At 37.5% G+C, this 26,302-nt stretch overlaps 2 protein-coding genes across 33 annotated transcripts in view; one reads left to right on the top strand and one right to left on the bottom strand.

The window, feature by feature from the left end:
• TFG (trafficking from ER to golgi regulator) overlaps positions 1–3,500 on the top strand; it is a 43,437-nt gene extending 39,937 nt beyond the window's left edge. For 4 of the 9 annotated variants that reach the window (XM_033433305.2, XM_033433304.2, XM_033433302.2 and 1 more), the window contains one exon: positions 2,678–3,500. In XM_033433305.2, coding sequence (XP_033289196.1) covers positions 2,678–3,060 — 383 coding nt within the window. In that variant the 3' untranslated portion in view covers positions 3,061–3,500. Of the gene's footprint in view, positions 1–1,874; positions 1,916–2,677 lie in introns of all 9 variants that reach the window. The other 5 variants (XM_049710068.1, XM_012534057.3, XM_012534056.3 and 2 more) reach the window with 2 other exon arrangements.
• Positions 3,501–3,830: 330 nt separating this feature from the next.
• Positions 3,831–26,302, bottom strand: part of ABI3BP (ABI family member 3 binding protein) — a 263,204-nt gene continuing 240,732 nt past the window's right edge. For all 24 annotated transcript variants that reach the window (XM_049710006.1, XM_033433301.2, XM_049709993.1 and 21 more), the window contains 5 exons: positions 9,521–9,600; positions 8,698–8,727; positions 7,918–8,079; positions 6,512–6,634; positions 3,831–5,112 (listed from right to left, as the gene is read on the bottom strand). In XM_049710006.1, coding sequence (XP_049565963.1) covers positions 4,997–5,112; positions 6,512–6,634; positions 7,918–8,079; positions 8,698–8,727; positions 9,521–9,600 — 511 coding nt within the window. In that variant the 3' untranslated portion in view covers positions 3,831–4,996. The remainder of the gene's footprint in view (positions 5,113–6,511; positions 6,635–7,917; positions 8,080–8,697; positions 8,728–9,520; positions 9,601–26,302) is intronic.

Below are 26,302 nucleotides of genomic sequence, written 5' to 3'. Positions count from 1 at the left end.
TCGAAAAGTCTGAGATTAAAGCTCCATATAGTAGACTGCTGCCAGTGAGCCTAAGGATCTCCCACTCAAAAAAGCCTAATCATTTTCCTCAGTAAAAATGACAGGGTACAACTATTCTTAAAGCAAGTGTGTGCTCTTTTTTTTCCCTTAAATGTGCTTGGAACTTACGGTGAAAACACCACCCCTGCAGTTAAAAGGTTCAGAAACCATGTGGCCCCCAAAGCCTAGAATAGTTACTGTCTGGTCCTTTACAGAAAAACGTTTGCTGACCCCCTGAATTAGGCCATAAAATTCTACCATTGGAGTCTGACGTATTTTAACACAAAGAAAAATTTTTATTTGGATTGGATTTGCTGTGGAGTGATTTAACCTGTAACTGCTAGTTTTTAATTATATAAAATAGGTGGAATGAATTTGAACTTGGACTATAATATTGGGGGAAGGTTATTTTTAGGATGCAGTCCTTTAAAGAAAATCTGTGTTACAAATTATATAATTTGTAGAAATAATAGATATTAGAGTGGGAAAGACCTAGTTATCTAATCCAGGGGATTTCAGTCTTCACCATACTTCAGAATCACCTGGAGAGGTGTTTTTTGAAAGTTACAGGTGCTTGGGCTCTACTCCCAGCGATCTTGTTTTATTTGGTCGAGTATGGGACTCAGGCTTTTTTATTTTAAATGCTTTGCACGTCATTCTAAAGTGCAACCAGGGTTGGGGACCACTGATCTTGTCCCACCCACTCATTTTATAAATGAGACAACTAGGGTTCAGAGAGTTTTGATTCATCAAAGGACATGCAGCCATTTAGTGGGAGAACCAGACCAGAACCCAGTATCCTTGACTTTGTAGTTAATGACTTCCCTATATCATTCTACATTCTCCAACCATGACCAGGGGTTGGCAGACTTTTCTGCCATAAAAAGCTAGATAGTAAATATTTTAGGCTTTGTGGACCATGTGACTCCTTGTTCTTTAAAATTCATTTATTCAGAGAACCACAGAATTTCCATTTCTTGCCATTTCTGGCAATTTGCACCAAAGTTACTCATTTATTTTGTTTTTCAAGGGAGGGGGGATGGTGGTGGGAGGAGGAGAGTATATACATATAGAGGTATTGCTATATTATGGTCAAAGACTAGTAGGTTGCTAATGAAACAGCATCTTAGGCCCTTAGGGGTTATTCCCTCTCTTGAAAAATAGATATGGTTGTCCCCAGATGCTGTTAAAAAGCCAGTTTAGATTTCACCTGCCAGGATGAGAAGACAGCTTTTTTTTTTTTGCTCATAATCTTAAGTTGAATAGATATTTTCAGTATAAAAGCTGAGTCCTTCTGTTTCTCCAAAAACTTACAGTAAAAAAATTTTATGTAGAGGATAGGAGAAATTGTATGACATCAATGAATTGACTTTAGTTCAGTATTTAGATACTGCCATGAGTAAAATGCATTAGATATTTGATTTACTTATTAAAAATTAAGCTTGCTCTTAATGATTTTAGTCAGGGTCTTCACTGAGTAAAGTTTAGTTCTTTTCAAATTATTATCTCTGTATTTCTGATCCTGCTAGTCCTATTAACTTGAATTTGGGAGATATGGAAATAGTCAAGTAAATACTCTGCTTGGAGACTAAGTGGTGGTGGTAACATTGGACCATCTTTGACACTCTGACACTTTGGCAGTTTCCCTCTGTGACCTTTTCCAGTTTTATTCATGGACTGTGTCAGAAAGGTTTCTTTCATGAGTAAATTTTGAACCCAGGTTCAAGGTGAGTTCAGAATATACTCAAATTCATTCAATCCTTTTTATTTTTTTAAATGCAGGGTTGTACATATTTTAATAATTTTCTTATGTATCTGGTATTTAATGCTGACAGGATTCCAGTCAATGGAGAGGTTTCATTGCAAGTAGCTGCAGGTGTGTTTCATGGTAGAGATAAAAGTTTTTAGTGAAGCAGACCTTTTATTTTAAAAGACTTTACATCCTAGTAACTAATGAATATAGATGTTGATTTTTGTGGGGCAATATGATATGCTTTCTGTGTGTTACATTGTTACTGCTAAGCCAGAATTTTGAATTGTGAAGGCAAAAACCTTTACATCAGATACCAAATCTAAAAGAAAGATTTTAAGGATTGTGAAAATTGGCACTTAATGTTTATTCTTAAATGGCTTAGTTTTTATAGAGTGAATAAACCTTAAAGCATCTCATTAGCACAATAAGATGTATTTGTAGCACCATTGTTTCATTTAAAAATATTCATTCTCTACAAATAAAATGTGTTTTTATTTGGTACTGTTATTAAACAGGCCCCTCAGAACCAGGTTAATGACTAGCTTTTGCATTAATTCCTGCATTTATCATTTGAACATCTACTCTATACTGGGAGTTATGCTAGAACAGGAATTTGCTCTCAGGGATTATGCAGTGTAGGAGGAGTTGAAGTAGAAGTAGTATATATAGTGGTTTTAATTTTAGAGGGTTTACAAAATTGTCTAGAAAGTGCTTCTTGGATACTATGTGGTCTTGAAATATAGACTCTGCTACTCTACTCGTTGCATAAATACTTAGGATTAAGTTTGTTAAATTTCTCATTTTTTTGTCCATAACAGTAAGACTAATTCTCTGGAAATTGGTCACCAAAAGGAAAAATAAGATATGTACGTTTTGCCTTTTCAGCAGGCTACAGTCAGCAGACTGGACCCCAGCAACCTCAGCAGTTCCAGGGATATGGCCAGCAGCCAGCTTCCCAGGCACCGGCTCCTGCCTTCTCTGGTCAGCCTCAGCAACTTGCTGCTCAGCCGCCACAGCAGTACCAGGCGAGCAGTTACCCTCCACAGACCTACACTACCCAAACTTCTCAGCCCACTAATTACACTGTGGCCCCTGCCTCACAACCTGGAATGGCTCCAAGCCAACCCGGGGCCTATCAACCAAGACCAGGTTTCACTCCACCTCCTGGGAGTACCATGACCCCTCTTCCGAGTGGGTCTAACCCTTATGCACGTAGCCGTCCTCCCTTTGGTCAGGGCTATACCCAACCTGGACCAGGTTATCGATAAGGAGGAGGCTCAGTTAGTTACACTGATGAATGTAGCTGCTAGCTGTTCGCCTCCCAAAAGACTCCAATACTACTCTTTTAATTTGTATTGAAGTTCACAAGTTTAAAAAGCAGAGCATTTTTTTATGATATCATTGTTGCTGTTAATTGAAAGTTAATTTGCTGGAAGAAAAAAGACCAAAATGAAAGTTTTTTTCCTCCCCTGCTTAAAATTGTAGCAGCTCCCTAGTTATTTTGGAACACTACTCTTACATGTGTGCAAAGTGATTGACTTTCTAGCTTGCCTTGTCCAGAGGATATTAAAATGCTAGGTTGAAGTTCAGCCATCTTACTTGGCTTTTTACCATTAACATGATGTACTAAAGTAGATCCCTTTGCGAAGACTAGATATTATGTATAAATGTAACAAACACTGATAGGTTAATAAAGAAAGATGATTGATTGAATCCATTAGTGGTCTTGTAATTTAATTTAGTCATTGACACTACGTGTGTGTGTGTATATGTATATATATATATATATATATAAAAATGAGAAAAAATACAAATCCTTATTGATGTTTTGGTCTTAAAATGAAGTATAGACCTTTTATCTTTTATGCCTTTCTTGTGAAATAGATTTCACAAGAAGATAGATTAGAAGATAGATTATATAATATTATATATAAATAAACACAATAGATTCAGTATTAAAAGGTACAAGAGGGGTTTGGTAGATCCTAAATAACTTGTGATTTTCCTTATAGAAATGAACCATTCAGAAATGAAGAACTCGGTCTTAAAAAAACTACATCTCTTTATTGCAGAGTTCATACTTGTTTGAAAAATATAAAATGAAGTATTGATAAAACTGAAGCATGGTGAAAGGTGGTAAGCACAGAAAGTTCCTTTAAGGAGGAGGGCAACAATGCAGCATTCCCATCTCCCTCCCCAAATGAAGGAGAAAAATACTTTTTTTTTTTAAACATAAAAACGAGTCAGATTTTCATTACAGGTTGGGTTAGACAGAATTACAAAAACAGCCTCTGAAACATTCATTCCCTAGAGATCTTCTGTGTAAAAATATAGTAAATATCCTATAAAATGGCAGGGATCTCATCATGCATTATCCTTTTGTGCTTAGACGTTACAGTCAGTCTCTGTATACAGCTTGATTAGAATTATATTAAAAACAGTAGGAACACAACTGCTTAAAGGGATAGTTTGACAAATAACATTCAGACATTGTAACATGTTTATGGGTAGAGAAAGAAAAAAATATGTATTTTGAAACGCTATATATAATTCTCAATTCTATTTATAACTGAAATGAAATTTACTGATTCAAACAAAATCTTTTCAATAATTTGCAGATATTTGAGGAAATGTATACTGTCATGAATGGTTAACTATTTAAACGCTTCAGAAAAGATATTCAGCTGTTGCTAAAAAGTTGAAGTTTAAATAAACATGTGAATATTAGCACCTTTTTCCCCCAGATATATATGCTGAAGATAATTTGATCTAATAAGTTAAACCAAGTAGAGGTTTATGGAATTAACTCACCAGTAGGAAGAATACAGAATAATAGTATTTTTTAAAAAGTATATTAGTTTTTTGATGTTAATTTTGTTATAAAAGTATCTCAAAACATCATTACAACAATGTGATAAATAATATACAAATGATCTCTTAAAATACCATGAATAGGGAGCCAGCTTCCCCAAAAATGTTATTCTGTTAATGTCAATATTTTGCTTTCTTTAAATGACTTTGTAAAACCTGATAAATATTCTTAGCAATCTTCCTAGTAAACATCTAATATTGCTATTAATTAGATTTTAAACTTTTATACATAGTAAACATAAGAGCTTTAAATGCATGTGACAAACACCATACTGTTTCCAATTATTTTTGCCATGATGAAACAGAAGGCACTTCTGAACGTGATTGCAGCATCTACCATTTTCCAGGAATTGTGGTCCCACATTCATACCACTGGACATAATTGATTTGGGTGTGACCACCAATTTCTCCAAATTGGACAGGTTCCTGGCGAACTGCTCTGAAATAGCCTGAGAGAAAATAATTAATTTTAATAGCTGCTATGATATATTTTTGTCCTCAGTGCTCATAGGTTGAAGGGTGTCATTGAATGCCTGAAGCTTACTCTAGGTGAAGCAGAGTATTTTAGAAAAAGGATAGTAAGAGAGGCCCTGGTGTCTTTCCTGAGGTGGTAATGGCTAGCTGAACATCAGGGACACTTGAAACTCCTTGACATCTGCCTTAATCTAGGATGGGATGGTTGGTAGTATTTGAGAGATAAGGCTGAAAGGGGGCAGGAGTTGGAGGGGTTTCGTGTTTTGTTTGAGTATAACTGACCAAGTTCAGTACACACTTTGACCTACGTAAAAGTGTACTTTCTGTACTTTACAGCCTAGTGGTGGTCTATGAAGTTACCTGGTTAAAGGAGTGTTGTACTAAAATGTTAGGAAACAAAAGAAGGATTGGTCTAAGATTGCTAGATTTCTCAGAACTAAAGTTTGATGAAATCTTCCTTCAAGGACCCTACACTAAGTGATTAAAAATTTTGCTGTGAATGTAAAATGTTACAGAAATAGACACAATTTACAGTATATTGTATATCTGGTTCCTGTGAGGCAGCAGTTTCAATTTTCTGATAATGAGTTCACAGATCTTATTAAGTCACCTTTTAGTGTGGTTGGTATTTTTAGTGCCAGTGACCAAAATGTGATGCTGAAAAGACTAGTCAAATAATTTTAAGTATTTAACAAGCCCCTCTTGGTAACTCCTGAGTAACATGGATGTGTAATTTACCCTTTCTTACCCTACCTGGACAGGGATTAAATTAATTTTCAGTCTTTTCAATTCTTACTAAACAGCTTGGTGCTAATGTGTCCGTAGCAAGTTACAGTGGTTAGTCATTTCTCAGCAGAATTCTTCTATTTTAATTGTATTTATAGAATTATTTATAAGGCAAGTAACATTCTTTTTTCCTTCTACAGTAGTAGTAAAGCTTTGAATTTCTTTAAAATTTTTTAAAAAGGAATAAAAAAAAATGCCTGTGTGCTCGGTATGACAAAAACCATAAAAGTAGTGCATGAATGATTTAAGCTGGGGAAATTAAGCTTCTTTTTTTATAGCTGTTTTTAAGCTGCTCTTTTATAGCTGCTTTTGAAAATTCAGGTTTTCTTAAAGTAGAATGGATTTATATAAGATGTTCTGTAATTCCCCTCAGCTCTAAGGAACAGAGTCTTAAGGAATGGGAGGAAAGTGAAGAAACTTCTATTAAAGTCTTCATGTTAAGGTCTTATGTGGGAAGTCCTTTTTCCTAGGCAGATGGAGTAGTAGTACTACAGAATTATTTTTAAAGTGATTGATTTTCTCAGCTTGAATGTTTTTTGGGTTAATTTGTAAAAGCCTCTTACTTACGAGGAGGCTCAGAAAACATACCTTCTTTGGTGGGTAACTGGTCAGAAGAGAGTTGCTGTCCTGTGCGTCCATCTAAAAATGAGTCTACGAACTGGCAGTGATCTTCTCCATGGCCTCTCTGATCACCTATGTTATAAAATTTTCCTGAAAAAACAAATTAAAAGGATCATGAAGTATTGCTGCCTTTGATATGGGAGGACTCTGAAATAATCAAATTGTTTCAAATAATCTGTCTTCCTTGTTCTTCTCCCCCCTTTCTTTCCAGTTCGAGCCACCAGTGTTCCTTGATTGAACTATGGAATCGTCTCCCAGCTGGCGTCCCTGCTTTCACTCTTGCTTTTCCCTATTTTTCTTCCCCTCCTCCTTTCACAGATTAGTCATCTTTTAAAAACGCAACTCAGATAGTGTTACGCCCCTCCATCAATCTCTCCAGCAGTCTTCTGTTATACTCAGAATAAAACCCGGGAGTCTTACCTGGTTTCCTAGCTCCGCATTTCATGCTGCCTGATCTTCCCCTTACTAAGCCTCAGCCACCCTAGTGGAACCGGCGAGGCATTTTCTGCTGCAGGTCTTTGCGTTTCTCTTCCCTCTACCTCTGGTTCTTTATCCCTCGATCTTTGCGTGGTTGGTTCCTTCTCATAGTTTTCTTCTCGGCACAAGTGCTACCTTTTGAGGAGGGTGCTTTTCCTAACCATTCTAACTAAGAGTTTTCATTCAGCCATTTTTTCCCTCCATTTTCTTTCCATTCAGCCATTTTCTTTCACCCTTTTTTTTTCTTCAGAGCACTATATGAAATTCTCATTTACATGTTTGCTTTCTGTCTCTCCCCGCTAGATTGTAAGCTACAAAGAGCAGGAACGTGTCTTATTTCCTGCTTTGTCCCCAGCACCTGGAACAATGTCTGAACAAAGCAGATAGTTCTGTCGAATGATTGAGCAAATGTCTACCTTTCTATGTTGGGCCAATCTTATTTAAATTTTTTACTGTATGAATATGAACCCACTGAGTCTGGAGCAAGGGGTTATAGCCCTTCTGGCTCAGTGTTTTAATCTTGCTCTTGTCTCTGACAGACTTAAAATCTTAAATACGTCGTACTCCTTCCATGATTATTGTTAGATACAGTCTTTTTACTACCCGTAGGCTTTTTATCCTGGGTTGGCTGTAACAAAATTGAGCTTGGATGTGACTAGTTTTTCTACAGTCAGGTTCGCCACGATGGCACCGTTTCAGATTGCATTTTCATTATTTACCTTCTTGTAGCATGTCTCAAATCCTAAGATTCCAATAACATCTTGCTCAAAAAGGAAACTTGTATTTACATCACACCTTCGTGTCTGGGACTGTCCATAGAAAAGGCTAAGTTACAGAATGCTGCAAAGCATTTCCTGAAGGATAATCCTCAAAACAGAACTGATGGCCGTGCTTACCTGTGAGGGAGTCACTCAGATAAATCTTGTATCTGAGAGAGTTGCACAGCTGCACCCCTACAAACTTTTTATACCACGTCCTTTTGACATACTGTTTGCCCTTACATTCTGAGTAAGAGTCTGAATTAAAGGGTCTTTCAGTCCAGATGGCATCTCTTCCTGCTGCATAAAGAAAGCACATGGTTTGAGTTTAGTATTTGACTTTCGGTCCTGAAGAGCTGTCTTAAAAGCTTTTAAAAAAGCAGTTTGCCAAGTTCATTGTCAACCTGCTGATAGCTGGTTTTCTCCAGTGCTAAATATTGGAGCCAAAAATATAGGAGTAAACCCCCAATTAAATTTCCATCAATGATGAGGTAAATCTTGGAGCAGTATGTGTCAGAGTTGACTAGCCTCTGCAGTGCTCAATGTAGAACAGCATCCCTTTAGGAGCAAATTTAGGTTTCTTTTTTTGCAGCATATTATACAATTTAAACAGTTGCTTTAATGTGACTTGTTATTAAAAGTGGAAGTGAGGGTCCTGTATCTTGACTTAATAAACAGAAAAGTTGAGCTAGTCTGTTACAAGAATGGAAAGCAGGTTTTAAAATATTCAACTTGTTCCTGAAACAACATAGGCTGTCAATGTTACTGAATGTTTTAGGTAAGCATTCATACCTGATTGATATTCTAAGAAGACTAAATAGACTAAAGTGAAATCATGACTAAAATTCTACCATGCCCGTTTAGTTGAATCACTGTAGGAAAGCGTGTAGCTGTGTTCTCATCCAGGTAGGTACTTACCAGAAACTGGCTCACTCACTCTTGGGTCAGCTAAGGAGAAATAGCAAAGACAGAGTCAGAGGTTATTAGGTAAGTCCCAGTGTTCCAGTGACATAGTGAAGAAGATGGGTGCTTATAGTTGTTAAGGAATCTTGCAAAACGGTACACTCTTACTAAAGTCCAAATTTGAAAATTGTATATTTTGTTTTGGGAATTGTTCTCCAGTGGAGAATCTCCTCTGCCGCGTACTCAGCTGTATCTTTTATATGTGATTTGTGTAGTTCGTAGTCTTCATTGCTGTTCTAGATTTTACTTCCATTTTAAAATCTTCCTCTTTTAGTTTCATAAAAAAAACTATTGATGATAAAATCACCAAGATGCCATGAACTGCATTTGGTGTAAAAAATTATACACTAATGCTGTGAGTACGGATGTATCTCATTAAGGAATTGAAACTTAGGCCAAATTAGAAAATTTCACGGCTGTTCATCATAAAAAACTCACATGAATTCCCTTTCTGGATACTGTGGCTGAGCGTCTGATATTTTGATTCTAGGCACAGATTCTAGGCATAGAGAGGAGCATTCATGCACTATTGAGTATAGACTGACTATATGCTTTTTTTCTTTTAAACTGATATGCCTAATTTTTTCTGACATCAAGATAAATGAGGAAACACCCAAGGGGTGTTTCCTTAAGGGTACCTTCATCAGTTTGCTTTTTCAAATGGATGGTTTTTTTTAAATCAAATGCTTTACCCAGTGTTTAGCTAGGTTTCAAACAAGCTGTGCAAAACATGGTGACCCTTTATATCCTTGTTAGGAATTACTGCTGATGTGATTACCTGATTCAGTACTGAATGCCACCGTGTTGCTGGGTGGGCCTTCACCAAGTGGGTTTTTGGGTTTCACCTGGAACTCATAGCTGTGTAGGGGGGAAAAGAAACAAACAGAAAACAGAAATAATGTTCTTAAGTGGTAGGAAACAAACAATTTTCTTGTCATACCAACATTCTTCCTGATTCTGTTTTGAAATCATCATGACAGTGAATGGACATATGTTCTAGAAGAAGCTTCAGGAAAGAAAAATTCCTTTAATTCTGCTGTTCAAACAGCTTGTCTAATTGTTTTCTAGAAGAAAAGGGTTAAGTTAATAAAAAAGATTGTTGTCTTTTAAAAACTCCAAATTAATAGAAATAGCTGGGCAGGTTGCTAATGGACATACAGGAAAAGAGGTATGTGGTGGACCCAGGCTAATTCCAGTAACAAGGAGCCTCAGTTTCCTTCAAATGTTTAGCTACTTCCTGGGAGCGCAGAATAAATTCCTTTTTATTCCTTATTATCCCAACCCTGGGTATAGCCATAGACTTAGGCAGTGTTCTTCATTGTGGGGTTTGAGCTACCCATGTCAGAATCACATGATAGAGCTACACTGGGGAAAGTTTGTTTAAAGTGCAGACTTCTTGTTCCAGTCTAGCTACTGAATCCCTTTTTGAGGGGTTCCAGAGAGGTATTTATAATAAGTTCCTGAGGTGAATCCTGTGCCCATTGACATTTGAGAACTACTAGATAAGCTATGGGAGCAGATGTACATGAAAATATTTTGTTGCAAGAAGTTCCTGGTTATATCTCCTGGAACTTGGGTCTTCTGTGGATATAGGAAGCCACGATATATTCTGAGTAGGGGCATGGTAGTGTCAGCTCATGAAGAGTATGGGCACAAAGACACTTTTCTCTCCTTCTATAAACTAGATTTATATGGGCCAGGCCCTTAACCCTTTATGTTAAAAAAACAAAAGGCAAAATAAGCCCATATCCCTTGCAGTTATGTTTGATTCTGTCCTTAAGAATTATGCACTAAATTACTATGCAATATTTCACAAACTTCATCCATAGAATACTCAAGCAGAGCAAACCCTTTTAAGTTCAAACAGTAAAGCTATTTGCTGTTTGTCTGAAACGAAGAGTTCCTTTCAGTAGCAGACTTAGCAGGAAAGTAATTTTGAATGTAAAACCAGCTTGAGTCAGCTGATAGAGTCGATTGAGTTTCAAAATTGTGAAAGACTTTTGGGAGATAATTCCTGTTTTTAAAAAGTTTGTAATTGACTAAGAGTGCAAAACACAAAAAATACTTTAGAAAAAAGTGAAAAACAGAAGGATGACAGCTCTTAATTTGGTACAGAGGTTACCAAGTGAGCAATAACAGAACTTTCTGGGGCTCAAGGAGTCAGATTTTTGACCATTGAGGTACTGCTGGAATCTATAAAGAAGACAGATTCTAGCATTACAATGTGAACATTTTTTGAGTGCCTACTATGTACCAGATACTACATAGGAAAAGTAATACACACAAACCCCAAGAGATAATTATTTTCCTATTTTTCAGTTAAGAGCAATGACGCTTTTAACCATTGTACTCTTATTGTCTTTGCTTTTCCAAACTTTGTGATATGGGGATTAAAACATGCAGCGTTTTCATTTATTTATTTTAAAAACTTTTTAACATCTTTATTGCTTTACAATGTTGTGTTTCTGCTTTATAGCAAAGTGAATCAGCTATACGTATACATACATCCCCATATCTCCTCTGCATCTTTATTCCTGTCCTGCCCCTAAGTTCTTCAGAACCTTTTTTTTTTAGATTCCATATATATGTGTTAGCATATGGTATTTGTTTTTCTGTTTGAGTTACTTCACTCTGTATGACAGGCTAGGTCTGCGTCTTTATTCCTGTCCTGCCCCTAAGTTCTTCAGAACCTTTTTTTTTTTTTAGATTCCATATATATGTGTTAGCATATGGTATTTGTTCTTCTTTTTCTGAGTTACTTCACTCTGTATGACAGACTAGGTCCATCCACCTCACTACAAATAGCTCAATTTCGTTTCTTTTTAGGGCTCAGTAATATTCCATTGTATATATGTGCCACATCTTCTTTATCCATTCATATGTCGATGGACACTTAGGTTGCTTCCATGTCCTGGCTATTGTAAATAGTGCTGCAGTGAATATTGTGGTACATGACTTTTTGAATTATGGTTTTCTCAGGGTATATGCCCATTAGTGGGACTGTTGGGTTGTATGGTAGTTCTGTTTTTAGTTTTTTAAGGAACCTCCATACTGTTCTCCATAGTGGCTGTATCAGTTTACATTCCCACCAACAGTGCAAGAGGGTTTCTTTTTCTCCATACCCTCTCCAGCATTTATTGCTCATAGATTTTTTTTTAATTAATTAATTTATTTTTGGCTGTGTTGGGTCTTCGTTTCTGTGCGAGGGCTTTCTCTAGTTGCGGCAAGCGGGGGCCACTCTTCATCGTGGTGCGCGGGCCTCTCACTGTCATGGCCTCTCTTGTTGCAGAGCACAGGCTCCAGACGCGCAGGCTCAGTAGTTGTGGCTCATGGGCCTAGTTGCTCTGCGGCATGTGGGATCTTCCCAGACCAGGGCTTGAACCCGTCTCCCCTGCATTGGCAGGCAGATTCTCAACCACTGCGCCACCAGGGAAGCCCTGTTTGTAGGTTTTTTGATGATGGCCATTCTGACCAGTGTGTGGTGATACCTCATTGTAGTTTTGATTTGCATTTCCCTGGTGATGTTGAGCATCCTTTCATGTTTATTGGCAGTCTGTATATCTTCTTTGGAGAAATGTCTATTTAGGTCTTCTGCCCATTTTTGGATTGGGTTTTTTTTTTTGATATTGAGCTGCATGAGCTGCTTGTAAATTTTAGAGATTAATCCTTTGTCAGTTGCTTCGTTTGCAAATATTTTCTCCCATTCTGAGGGTTGTCTTTTGGTCTTGTTTATGGTTTCCTTTGCTGTGCAAAAGCTTTTAAGTTTCACTAGGTCCCATTTGTGTATTTTTGTTTTTGTTTCCATTTCTCTAGGAGGTAGGTCAAAAAGGACCTTGCTGCGATTTATGTCATAGAATTAAAACATTCAGCGTTTTTAGAGTGAAAAACTGCACATGAAAGCATTTTGTAAACTAATCAACTGGTAGAAAGTGCCATTATCCTTTGCAGTAAGACTGCTGATATAAAGCCACCCATCTCACTCATTTAAATAAATTGCACATACATGGGGTGCTCTGGCATAGAATATTTTCCACAGATTAAATTCTAGCTCAGAGGCCTGATGAACTTATTAAAAAAAAAAAATGGTGAACTGAAAGTGGAAAAAGAAATCACAGGCACCTGGACTTGGATTCAAGCAGGCAATGCATTCCACACTCCAGGCCATTGCCAAAAAGCTCTGTGCTTTGGCCAAGTCTGATTGCTGAAATTATTTTCATGTCTTTTTATTTCACAGTTATTTACACTTCAGCTATATTTGTAGAATGGCCACAAATATTGATAAGCTACTTTGGGGGATTGTTTTTGGGTTTTTTCCCCACCGTTTTATGATACTTGACAAGTTTTGAAGAAATCATTTTAAATTAATTAACTGCATGAGAACTAAAAGGCACATATTTTTGGCTCATTAAACAGAAATTATATAACAGAATATATTTTAAAAGGCAAAATCTTTCCCAAGAAGCACTTTTTATCACAAGATTTATGACACTGTAGGTAGAAGAGAGTAATGTCTCAGAGAAAATATTGATTATACATAGGGAATAAGCATAGGATTTTAGCTGTGCAAAAATCCCATAGAGGAGAAGAAAGTTATTTAAAATAAAAAGTACAGAATAAAATAAATAAAACTTCAAATAAAATGTTTGGAAAATAAAGTTAAGGAAATTTTACAAATACTAGAAAAAAAGTTGAAAAATGAGAGAAAATATGGAAATGAGCAGATTTTTTCAGGGAATATAAAACTAGTAGGTTCTAGAAGAGGAGTGGAAAAGGAGGGTAGAAAATTATCTTAGAAAGTTTTTAAGTGATTTCCCAGAATTGAAAAACATGGGTTTCTAGATTTAAAAGGCCTAATATTTGCCCAGCAAGGTGAAAGAAGAAAAAAGACTAAAGCAAACAAATTGCAAAATTTCAGAGTACTGGGATAAAGACAAGATCTTAAACGTTTCTGAGAAGAAAATAGGTCCTATTCAAAGGATGCAGAATCAGAATGACGTGACATCTCAGCAGCTCTAGAAATTAGAAAATAATGGAACAATGCTTTCAAGCGTTCATTTTATCCTACAATCTATGTTTGACTAAACAACAGTATCAGAATAAAACAGATATTTTCAGACACGTAAGAAATCAAAAATATTATCTTCCATAACCTTTCTTCAAGATGTGTTTCTCAAGAAATTCCAGAAAGCGAGTAAACAAGGAAGACATGGGATATAGGAATTAGGGGGATTCGACATAGGAGAGAGGCAAAAGATGATGGTGAGGGCTTCCAGGAGATGTTGCCATAAACAAACACAGGTAACAAATAGATGACTTGAGCACTTGACCATTTGGAGAAATAGTCTAGACATATGGATTTAATTAACAGAAGAAATAGCTAAAATAATTGGGAACGAGAGAGGCAGGACTAAGGTGGTAACAGGAAGCTCCTGAGCTCTCCTCCCCTCACATACACATTGAATGCACAGCTGCACATAGAGCAATTCCCTCTGAAAGAGATCCAGAAACTAGCTGAGCAACTCCTATGCATTGGGGAAATGAAAGAATACCCCCATCAAAATGGGTAGCAAAGGCTGAAACACACTTGACATAAATCCCATCCCTGACACAGCACCATATAATCAGGAGGGAATCTCCAACTCCCAACTTCTTCCTGAGGAGCAAAGGGTTTGTAACCCACATCTGCATCCCAGCTTTTAAGATTCTTACCTCAGGGATGGGTCCCCTAAACACCCAGCTCTGAAAGCCAACTGGGCTTGTGTTTATGAGACCCATAAGGATATAGCAAATCCACTTCTTCACAAGTGCATGAGCATTCACTATGGCAGAGCAAAAGGGCACAATCACCTATCTCAATATTTCTCTGAAAGGTGTGTGTTTATCTGCCAGTGTTTAAAGCTGCAACCTGAGGGTCAGGATTTTAATTTAGCAAGCTCTGGGGGCTATGATCCTCCCTGGAGACCAGGGAAGCCATTGGATGCTCTCCCACCTTCTCTCTCCAGCCTGCTCAAAGTTGCTAGTATCTGCCTGGAAGGAGGTTGTAAACATGTCTGTGCCCTAGTTTTTACAGCTTCCATCCAAAGGGATGAGTCCTTGGATCACCTGGCTCTGATAGCCAATGGGTTACTTAGCCATTCATGAGTCCCACAGGACTGTGGCAAAGAAGCAGTTTTTAACTAGCTGCCCCCCAGGGCTCAGCACAGAGGAAGCAGGCAAAAATGCCCATCTTCCTATCTTTCCCTGAGGGGTTTATATGCATCTTTTAAAAGCTGACACCTGAGGGTGAAGCTTTTAGTTTTAGCACATGTTTAGGGGTTGGCTGTGATCCTCCCCAGTGACAGGGAGGTTGGGATACACCTTCCCTGCCCTCTTCCTTCAGCCTGCTACAACAATAAAACCAAGCCACTAGTATTTCCCTGGAAGGGGCTTGTACAAATGGCTGACACCCCAGCTTTTGCAGCTGCTGCCCAAGGAATAGGTCTCCATAATGCCTGTCTCTGAGAGCCAGTGGGCTTGTGTTCACAAATTCCACAGGACTAGCAAACAAAAAGCAGTTTTTAATAGATGTAGGAGCACACTTCCCTACCCTACCTCCCTGCCCTAACTATATCCTGGGCCCAGCAGGCAAAAACAGCCATCTCCTAGTGTTTCCCTTGAGAAATGGAATATTTCCTGCCATATCAGTAAACAAAGGATGTCACAGTCATCAGCAATTGCAGCCCTCCAATGTGGGCCCTGAGGGAACTCAGGAAGGAAAGAATACCCGCCATCTACCAGCCATCAGACTGCAGCCACTCCCTACAGTGAGCCCTGAGGAAACTCAGGATGTAAAAACACTGGCCCCAGATAGCTGAGGTGCATATCAAAGGAATGATTTCAGTAAGCCTAGACTCTTGCATCTTCCCATACAAAGAAAAGCTCTAAATTCCTTAACTTGGGATATCTGGTTTTCTTTAACAGTAATCTTTCGATGTTCTGACTACCTGCTCTTTGTTGTAAAACTATCCTGGTTCCCCCCCTCGCCTCTGCAGAGCAGTTCTCCCAGGGTTCCTTGAGATGCTGCCTCCCAGGCTTGAAGTCCTAAAAACGCCCACCAAATAAAATATAACGCTCAACTTTTAGGTTGTGAATATTTTTTAAGTCAACACCCTGGAAGCGGCTTAACTACATAATTTCCCACCTGCTGCCTAGGGCCCAGCTTATAATCAGCCTGCATATAAATGTTGACTGTGTTCCTCCCCTTTGGGACACTCATGAGTTTTGACATACCCCCAACTACCCGGAGCCACTAAGAACAAAGAAAGTTGCTTGGACAATCTTAGAGGTTTGAGAAACAACTATGAGCTCAGGTTGGGCTGATTCAAGAGGTTCATTTCCTACCTGAGACCATTCTATTGAGACTGGGAGAGGTGGCTGTTTTATCTAATGTGCAGAAACTAAACAGAGAATCAAGGAAAATGAAGAAACAAGAATATGTTCCAAACAAAAGAACAAGAAAAATCTCCAGAAACAGATCTTAATGAAATGGACAAGTGATTTACCCGATAAAGAGTTCAAAATAAGTCATTAAGATGCTTACCAAGGTCAGGAGAACAATGCGTAAACAAAGTACAAAGGGATAGAAAATATAAAAAAGTGCCAAGCCAGAAAACACAGAGTTAAGAATATAATAATTGACCTGAAAACTTCATTAGAGGAGTTCAACAGCAGACTAGATGAGTGAAAGAAATGGTCAGTGGATGCAAAGATGGGGCAGTGAAATTCATCCAATCAGAGGAGCAATGAAAAAGCTTAAGAGATGTATGGGACACCATCAAGTGGATCAAGATATGCATTATATGAGTCCCAGAACGAGGAGAGGGAAAGAAAGGGGACAGAAAGCTTATTCAAAGAAATAACAGCTGAAAACTTTCCTAACCAGGGTAAAGAAACAGACATCCAGATACAGGAAGGCCAGAGAGTTCCAAATGGAATCCAAAGAGGTCCACACCATGAGACCCACATTAATTTTAAGAGATCCACATTAATGATAATAAAATTGTCAAAAGTTAAAGACAAGGAAAGAATCTTAAAAGCAGCAGGGGAAAAACAACTTGTTATGTACAAGGGAGCTCCCATAGCAATATCAGCAGATTTTTCAGCAGAAACTTTCAGGCCAGAAGGGACCAGCAGATATATTCAAAGTGCTGAAACTAAAAAAACAAGAAAAAATTCTCAGCAAAGTTGCTCTTCAGAATTGAAGGCGAGATAAAGTTTCCCAGACAAACAAAAGCTGAAAGAGTTCATCACCACTACATCAGCCTTACAAGAAATGTTAAAGAGAGTTCTTCAAACAGAAACAAAAGGATGCTAATTAGTAACAGGAAAACAAGAAAGTATAAAACTCAATGGTAAAAGTAAATACACAGTTACATTCGGAATACTCTAATGTTGAAATTGTCATGGGTAAATCACTTCTAACACTAATATGAGAGTTAAAAGACAAAAATATTACAATAACTATAATAATTTGTTAATGGGTATACAGTGTAAAAATGTAAATTGTGGGGCTTCCCTGGTGGCACAGTGGTTGAGAGTCTGCCTGTTGATGTAGGGGACACGGGTTCGTGCCCCGGTCCAGGAGGATCCCACATGCCGCAGAGCGGCTGGGCCCGTGAGCCATGGCTGCTGAGCCTGCGTGTCCGGAGCCTGTGCTCTGCAACAGGAGAGGCCACAACAGTGAGAGGCCTGCGTACCGCAAAAAAAAAAAAAAAAAAAAAGTAAATTGTGGCATAAAAACAAAACGTGGAGAGAAGAGTGTAAAAAAGTAGAGCTTTTGTGTGTTTGAAGTTGTCATCAACTTAAAATAGACATATGACGTTTTATGTAAACCTCATGGTAACTACAAAGTAATAACCAATGATCGATACACACACAAAAAAAAGAGAACGGAATCACAGCATAACACTACAGAAATTCATCAAATCACAAAGGAAGAGAGGAAGAGAGGAACAAAGGAATTATAAAACAACCAGAAAATAATGAAAAAAATAGCAATAGTAAGTCCATATCTATCAGTAATTATTTTAAATGTAAATGGACCAAACTCTAATTAAAAGACATAGAGTGGCTGAATGGATTAAAAACCCAAGACCCATCTAATTCTCCTAAAAGAGACTGACTTCAGCTTTAAGGACACACATAGACTGAAAGAGAAGGGATGGAAAAGATATTCCATGCAAATGGAAACCAAAAGACAGCAGGGATACCTATATTTATAAAAGACAAAATAGACTTTAAGCCAAAGATTGTGATAGGACACAAAGAAGGTCATTATATAATGATAAAGGGGTCAGTTCATCAGGAGGATATAACATCTGTAAACATGTACACAACATAGGAGGACCTTAGTATATAAAGCAAATATTAACAGATCTGCAGAAGAAATAGCACTACAGTAATAGCAGGGAACTTCAATGCCATGCTTTCAACAATGTATATATAGAACACCCATACAGAAAATTAATAAGGAGACACTGGACTTAACATAATGTTAAAGCAGATGGACCTAAAGGACATATAAAGAACATTCCATCCAACAGCAACAGAATACACTTTCTTCTGAAGAGCACATGAAACTTTCTTCAGGATAAGTCATCTGTTAGGCTGCAAAACAAGCCTTAATAAATTTAAGAAAATGGAAATCATATAAAGTGTATTTTCTAACCACAATGGTAAGAAAATAGAAATCAGTTAAAAGAAGAAATTGGAAATTTCACAAATATGTGGAGATTAAACAACAAACATGCTACTGAACAACGAATGGGTCAAAGAAAAAAAATCAAGAGTAATCAAAATATATCTTGAAGCAAAGGAAAATGAAAAGACAACATACCGAAATTTTGGAATGCCTCAAAAGCAATTCCAAGAGGGAAATTTAGAGAAATAAATGCCTACATTAAGAAAAAAGAAAGATATCAAATAAGCAACCTAATTTTACACCTCAAGGAATAAGAAAAAGAAGAAAAAACTAAGCCCAAAGTAGAAGGAAGGAAATAACAAAGATCAGAGCAGAAGTAAAAGAAATAGGGACCAAAAAACAATACAAAAGATCAACAAAACTAAGAGCTGGTTTTTCATAAAGATAAATAAAACTGACAAACCTTTAGCTACAGTAACTAAGAAAAAGAACTCAAATAAATTAGAAAATCAGAAATAAAAGGAGACATTACAACTGGTGCTACAGAAATACAAGGGATCATAAGAGACTACTATGAACAATTATACACCAACAGATTGGATAACCTAGAAAAATGTATAAATTCTTAGAAACATACAACCTACCAAGACTAAATCATGAAGAAATAGATAATTTGAATAGACTAATTACTAGGAAGGAGATTGAGTCAGTAATCAAAAACTTCCCAACAAACAAAAGCACAGGACCAGATGGGTTTACCAGTGAATTCTAGCAAACATTTAAAGAAGAATTAACACCAATCCTTCTCAAAGTCTTCCTATAAATTGAAGGGGAGGGGGGAACTCCCAAACTCATTTTCTGAGGCCAGCATTACGTTGATACCAAAGCAGACAAAGACACTACAAGAAAGAAAATTATAATCCAATATTCCTGATGAAACATAGATGCAAAAATCCTCAACAAAATATTAGCAAACTGAGTTGAACAATACATTAGAAGGATCATAAACCATGATCAAGTGGGATTCATTCCAAGAATGCAAAGATGGTTCAACAAAAATGGGCAGAAGACCTAAATAGACATTTCTCCAAAGAAGATATACAGACTGCCAACAAACACATGAAAGAATGCTCAACATCGTTAATCATTAGAGAAATGCAAATCAAAACTACAATGAGATATCATCTCACACCAGTCAGAATGGCCATCATCAAAAAATCTAGAAACGTTAATTGCTGGAGAGGGTGTGGAGAAAAGGGAACACTCTTGCACTGCTGGTGGGAATGTGAATTGGTTCAGCCACAATGGAGAACAGTATGGAGGTTCCTTAAAAAACTACAAATAGAACTACCATATGACCCAGCAATCCCACTACTGGGCACATACCCTGAGAAAACCGAAATTCAAAAAGAGTCATGTACCAAAATGTTCATTGCAGCTCTATTTACAATAGCCCGGAGATGGAAACAACCTAAGTGCCCATCATCGGATGAATGGATAAAGAAGATGTGGCACATATATACAATGGAATATTACTCAGCCATAAAAAGAAACAAAATTGAGCTATTTGTAATGAGGTGGATAGACCTAGAGTCTGTCATACACAGTGAAGTAAGTCAGAAAGAAAAAGACAAATACCGTATGCTAACACATATATATGGAATTTAAGAAAAAAAAAATGTCATGAAGAACCTAGGGGTAAGGCAGGAATAAAGACGCAGACCTCCTAGAGAACGGACTTGAGGTTATGGGGAGGGGGAAGGGTGAGCTGTGACGGGGCGAGAGCCATGGACATATACACACTAACAAACCTAGTAAGGTAGATGGCTAGTGGGAAGCAGCCGCATGGCACAGGGATATTGGCTCGGTGCTTTGTGACAGCCTGGAGGGGTGGGATAGGGAGGGTGGGAGGGAGGGAGATGCAAGAGGGAAGAGATATGGGAACATATGTATATGTATAACTGATTCACTTTGTTATAAAGCAGAAACTAACACACCATTGTAAAGCAATTATACCCCAATAAAGATGTTAAAAAAATAAATAAATAAAATAAATTTATGTTAAATAACTAGGAAAAAAAAAAAGATGGTTCAACAGCCACAAATCAATCAATGTGATATACCATATTAACAAAATGAGGAATAAAAATCTATATAACCTATATGAACTCAATAGACTCAGAAAAAGCATTTGACAAAATTCAGCATTCTTTCTTGATAAAAACTCAACAAACTTGGTACAGAGGAAATGTACCTCAACATAATAAAGGCTTATATGACAAGCCCATTGAGCTAACATCATACTCAATGATGAAATGCTGGAAGCTTTTCCTCTAAGATCAGGAACAAGACTAGAATGTGCACTCTCACCACTTTTATTCAACATAGCACTGGAAGCTATTAGTCAAGAGAAGGAAATTAAAAGATGCCCAGATTGGAAAGGAAGAAGTAAAACTTCTATTTGCAGATGATGACATGACATTATATATAGAAAACCCTAAACGCTCCACCAAAAAGCTGCTAGAACTAATACATTTGGTAAAGTTTCAGGATACAATATTAATATATAGAAATCTGTTGGTTTTCTATATACCGAAAACAAACTATCAGAAAGAGAAATTAAGCAAACAATTTACATTTACAATAGCCTCAACATTTACAATAGCCTCGAAAATAATAAAATACTTAGGAATAATTTTAAGGAGATGAAAGATCTGTACACTAAAACCTTTAAAACACTGATGAAAGAAATTGAAGAAACAACAAATAAAATGAAAGATATTCCACATTCATGGATTGAAAGGATTAATATTGTTAAACTGTCAGTACTACCCCAAGTGATCTACAGTTTCAATGCAATCCATATCAAAATTCCAATGGCATTTTTCACAGAAATAGAAAAAACATTTCTAAGACTCATATGGAATCACAAAAGACCCTAAGTAGGCAAAGCTGGAGGCCTCACATGTCCTGATTTCAAACTATATTACAAAGCAATAATAATCAAAACAGTGTGGTATGGGCATAAAAAAAGACACATAGATCAATGGAACAGAATAGAGAGCCCATACATAAACCTACATGTATATGGTCGATTAATTTATGACAAAGGAGCCAAGGATTCACAATGGGGAAAGGCTAGTCCCTTGAATAAATGGTGTTGGGAAAACTGAATAGCCACATGCAAAAGAATGAAGCTGGACTCCTATTGTATACCATACCTAAAAATCAACTCAAAATGGTTCAAAGACTTGAACACGAAACCTGAAATCATAAAACTCCTCAAACAAAAAATAGGTGATAAGCTCCTTGATATCAGTCTTGGCAATAATTTTTGGATCTGACTCCAAAAGCAAAGGCAACAAAAGCAAAAATAAATAAGTGGGACTACATCAAACTGAAAATCTTCTGCACAGCAAAAGGAAACATCAACAAAATGAAAAGGCAACCTATAGAATGGGAGAAAATATTTGCAAATCATATATCTGATAAGTGGTTAATATCCAAAATATATAAAGAACTCACAGAACTCAATAGCAAAAAAGCAAATAACCCAATTAAGAAATGGGCAAAGGACCTGAAAAGACACTTTTCAAAAGAAGACATACAAATAGCCAATAGGTACATGAAAGAATGCTCAACATCATTAATCATCAGAGAAATGGAAATCAAAACCCCAATGAGATATTACCTCACACCTGTTAGGATGTCTATTATCTAAAAGACAAGAGATAGCAAATGCTGGTGAGGATGTGGAGTAAAGGGAACCCTTGTGCACTGCTGGTAGGAATGTAAGCTGGCACAGTCACTCTGGGGAACGATATGGAGGTTCCTCAAGAAATTAAAAATAGAACTACCATATGACCCAGTAATCCCACCTCTGGGTGTATATCCAAGGAAATGAAATCATTATCTTGAAAAGATATCTGTACTCCTATGTTCATAGCAGCATTATTCACTCTAGGCAAGGTATGGAAACAACTTAAGTGTCCATTGACAGAAGAATCGATAAAGAAATTATGATGTGTATACACACACACACACACACACACACACACACACACACACACACATACACATACATACAGTTGACCCTTGAACAATATGGGGGGTTACAGGTGCCAACCCCCCAAGCAGGTGAAAATCTGAGTATTGCTATCTCTGACTCAAAAATGGAGGAATTGATAAATGACTCACCCAAGGGCAAGAAGCTGAAATAGTTTGGATAGAATCAGGACTCAAACCCTAATTCTTTTGATTCTGCATATTATGATCTCTAATCAAACACAAACTTTAGTCAAAGATCTGTAAAATGAAAATACAGGTACTGTATTTATTGAAAAAAATCCACATGTAAGTGAACCCATGCAGTTCAAACCTATGTTGTTCAAGGGTCAACTGTATGTATGTATGTGTATACACACACACACAACGGAGTGTTATTCAGCCTTAAAAATGAATTAAATCCTGTCATTTGTGATAACGTGAATGAAACTGGAGGGCATTATGCTAAGTGAAATAAGCCAGGCAGAGAAAGACAAAGAGTTCATGGTATCACTTATATGTGGATCTTTAAAAAAAAACGTCAAACTCATAGAAACGGAGAGAGCAGAAAAGTGACTGCAAGGGCTGGGGTAAATAGACGTTGGTAAAAGGGTACCAACTTCAGTTGTAAGATGAACAGGATCTGAGGAGCTAATGAATAACATGATGACTATAGTTGAAACACTGTACTGTATAATTGAAATTTGCCAAGAGATTATAATTTAAATGTTCTCACCAATTAAAAAATAGTAAATATATGATGTAATAGATATATTAATTAATTCAGGGGGAATCCTTTCATAATGTATATCAAGTCACGTTGTACGCTTTAAGTATCTTATAATTTTTTTCATCAATTATACCTTAATAAAGCTGAAGAAAAGAACAAAATTATTGAAAATTGTTGCTTCTGGCAAATAGAATTTAGGAATAGGAACGAACTGCTTTGTAGTATTTGAGCTTTAAAACCATGTACATGTTCTTCTGATAAAAATGAAAATTAAATTTAAAAAGCTATTTCTAAGACCTACTTCATCAAAATGAATATCTAAGTGGAGTACAGTCCAGGTGACAGCTGCAGCCAAGCCTTTGGGCCTTGTAGAGGACAAGCCAAATGAATAACACCCCTGGCAGAAGCCATGCCTGGTTTTGCCCAGATAGGTATGGATCCAAACAAAAACAATTTTCCCGGCTGCCCTATCAGAAAGCAGCATGGCTCTGTGGTTAAGGCCATGGGTTTTGGAGCCAGAAGGAGTTGGGTTCACAGCTGCACTAATGTGTAACTTTAAGGTGAGTAACTTAACCTCTCTGAGCCTCAATTTCCTCAAGTATAAAGATGAGGATAATAATGGTATTTGTGAGGATACTATCAATTATAGTAATTATAACCTCATAAGGGTATAAAAGTATCTGTGAGTTTCTTATGAGGATTAAATGAGATGATACATGTAAAAGCAAGGTACCAGGCACATAGTAAGTCATTATAAATATTCTCTAGTATTATATCTCTAAAGAATGTTTTTAAAGGTGCTTCTATTCTTGGGGAATTTGACACACACTGCCATAGAACTCTCAAGGCAGAACTGTTCTATGTCCACATACTTGCTTTTGTGTTTGTAAATGTTATAAGAAGGGCATCTGTGGTTCACGGGCAAAACTGACAGAGATAGGGAAGCTCCGACCTGTGGGATCTAGCCTGAGGTAAACCTCCAGGTCTGGTTAGGGCAGACACTTCTCCCCGCCTCCCCTTCCTTTGCTCCTCTCTATAACGATTTTCCTCTATTTTTACCCATAACATACAGCTGAAGTATAGTTTTCATTAGTTGATAAACAAAAGCTCATAAACCTCAGGCAACCACTTTTTATATAGAAAGTGCCACCCCCCCCTCCCCGTAGCTCTTTGTTGGTTTGAATTGTTTTGTTAGCTGATTGGCCCCTAGTGTCATCTTGAAATATTTGGGCCCCATTCAGGTTGGGTTTCAGTCAGAGGGAAAGAAAGGGAGGAGGGGAAAAAGAAAAAAAAAAAAAAAAAAGAGTAAGGAGCAGTGGAATAGGGAAATCAAATCAGTCAGTTCTCCAAGGACACTGCAGGGTTATGGAAAGCATTTCTGGATACCTGCCATGTGCAGGCATTGTGCTGGCCTGGGAATACAGATGAGAAGCAAAGGGCAGAGCTTCGGAGATACTTCGAGGACAAAATAAGCCTAAATCGGACAGAAGGGAGAGGAGCCGGGCATCAGCAGGCATCAGGGATCATTAATTAGCTGCCCAGTAGGTCCTTAGGGACATTTCTTTTCTCTCCCATTTCTGTGGGGGGACACACAAATTCCAGATCTGGGCTGCACTCTAATTCTGTAGTGTTGCTATGAGTATCTCGCACCCCCCTCCCTAGATACTGAGGAGCTCAAAGTGAAAAGGAATAAAAAGCAGCCGCATAGCACAGGGAGATCAGCTCGATGCTATGACCACCTAGAGGGGTGGGATACGGAGGGTGGGAGGGAGACGCAAGAGGGAGGGGTTATGGGGACATATGTATACATAGAGCTGATTCACTTTGTTATACAGCAGAAGCTAACACAACAATGTAAAGCAATTATACTCCAATCAAGATGTTAAAAAAAAAGAATATGGCAATATGAAAAGAAGAATTGCTCTTTTTAGAGACTAGTGGAGTTCCGTGCTCTTAGCTGTTCTTCTGCCTGATGAAAAGTTGCAAACCTGAGCAATCAACTCAATTTCTTCCTTCTTTAATGAGGAAGCAATTATTCTTCTGCTGCTCAGACCTACAGTAAAACTAAATAAAATGCCCAATGCTCTGGCAGCTTATTTTATTCCTTTCTACAAAGCCGAGGAGAAGAGATATTGTAAGTTAATACAGACTGCAGAGACCAGAATTTCACAAAAACCATATGAATAAGGGCATAATGGCCATTCCACATACCTGGTTTGTTCAATCAGATTTACAGTATACAAGAAGTTGCTGCCTCTATTCCAGTTTATTTTTAGTGCCAAGGTTTTATTAAGTCAAACAACATAAACCAACGGTCCCAAACTATCTTTGCTGTCAGCTACAGGAAACTTTGGTAGGTTTTAGTCTCAGAGGAAGAACTGTTCTCCAGAATCCTCCCAAACCACAGACGACAGTTGAAGTACTTGAGCAGGTTAAGTGAACTTGATTTATCTTAATTCTCAGACAGAGTGCCTTTTCCATAGGAAATCGCTAGACCATGTCTAGCACACAAAGTGGATTCTTCAGTTTTTTAGCCAAGCAAGGAGACACATGGTCTCAAATAATTTGTCTGACAACAAATCACAGACCACAGACATCGATTCAAAGCAAAAATGCTTTATCAGGACAATTCTACTTGCTGTAAGATGGACCTAGGTTTTGGTTTTATTTTCAGTTCCAGTTTTCCCACTGATTCTGTGCATGGCTTCAGATAGCATAAGATTACATCATTTTAGAGCTGGGAGAGATTTCAAGATCAATTAGTCCACACTTTGTGTCCTTTCAAGCAGTGGTGCAACACAATTTTTTAAGCCATATACTTTATCATTTCTTCCATTCACGGAACTAAATATAATCATAGTGGTCTTTGCAAACAAAGTAGTTGGCTCCGGACAGGAGAGGCTCTTCTTAATATTTTTCTTTTAGTTCAACAAGAGCCACACAATGAGGTTTCATGGGGAAAAAAAATAAGTGGAAAATAAATATTGGAGAGTGGCCTAGATGGGTACTGATTCAGTGGACACTAACATCTGTACATTTTCTTTGTATTTTAGGGGCGGGGGTGAGAGAGGGATCCTCCAAAGAATGTGATAGAGTTGTGCCACAGC

Source organism: Orcinus orca, chromosome 5 (assembly GCF_937001465.1).
Source record: "Orcinus orca chromosome 5, mOrcOrc1.1, whole genome shotgun sequence".
Classification (NCBI taxonomy): Eukaryota; Metazoa; Chordata; class Mammalia; order Artiodactyla; family Delphinidae; genus Orcinus; species Orcinus orca.
Note: the sequence above shows the minus strand (reverse complement) of the source record. Positions and strands in the feature narration are given on the sequence as shown.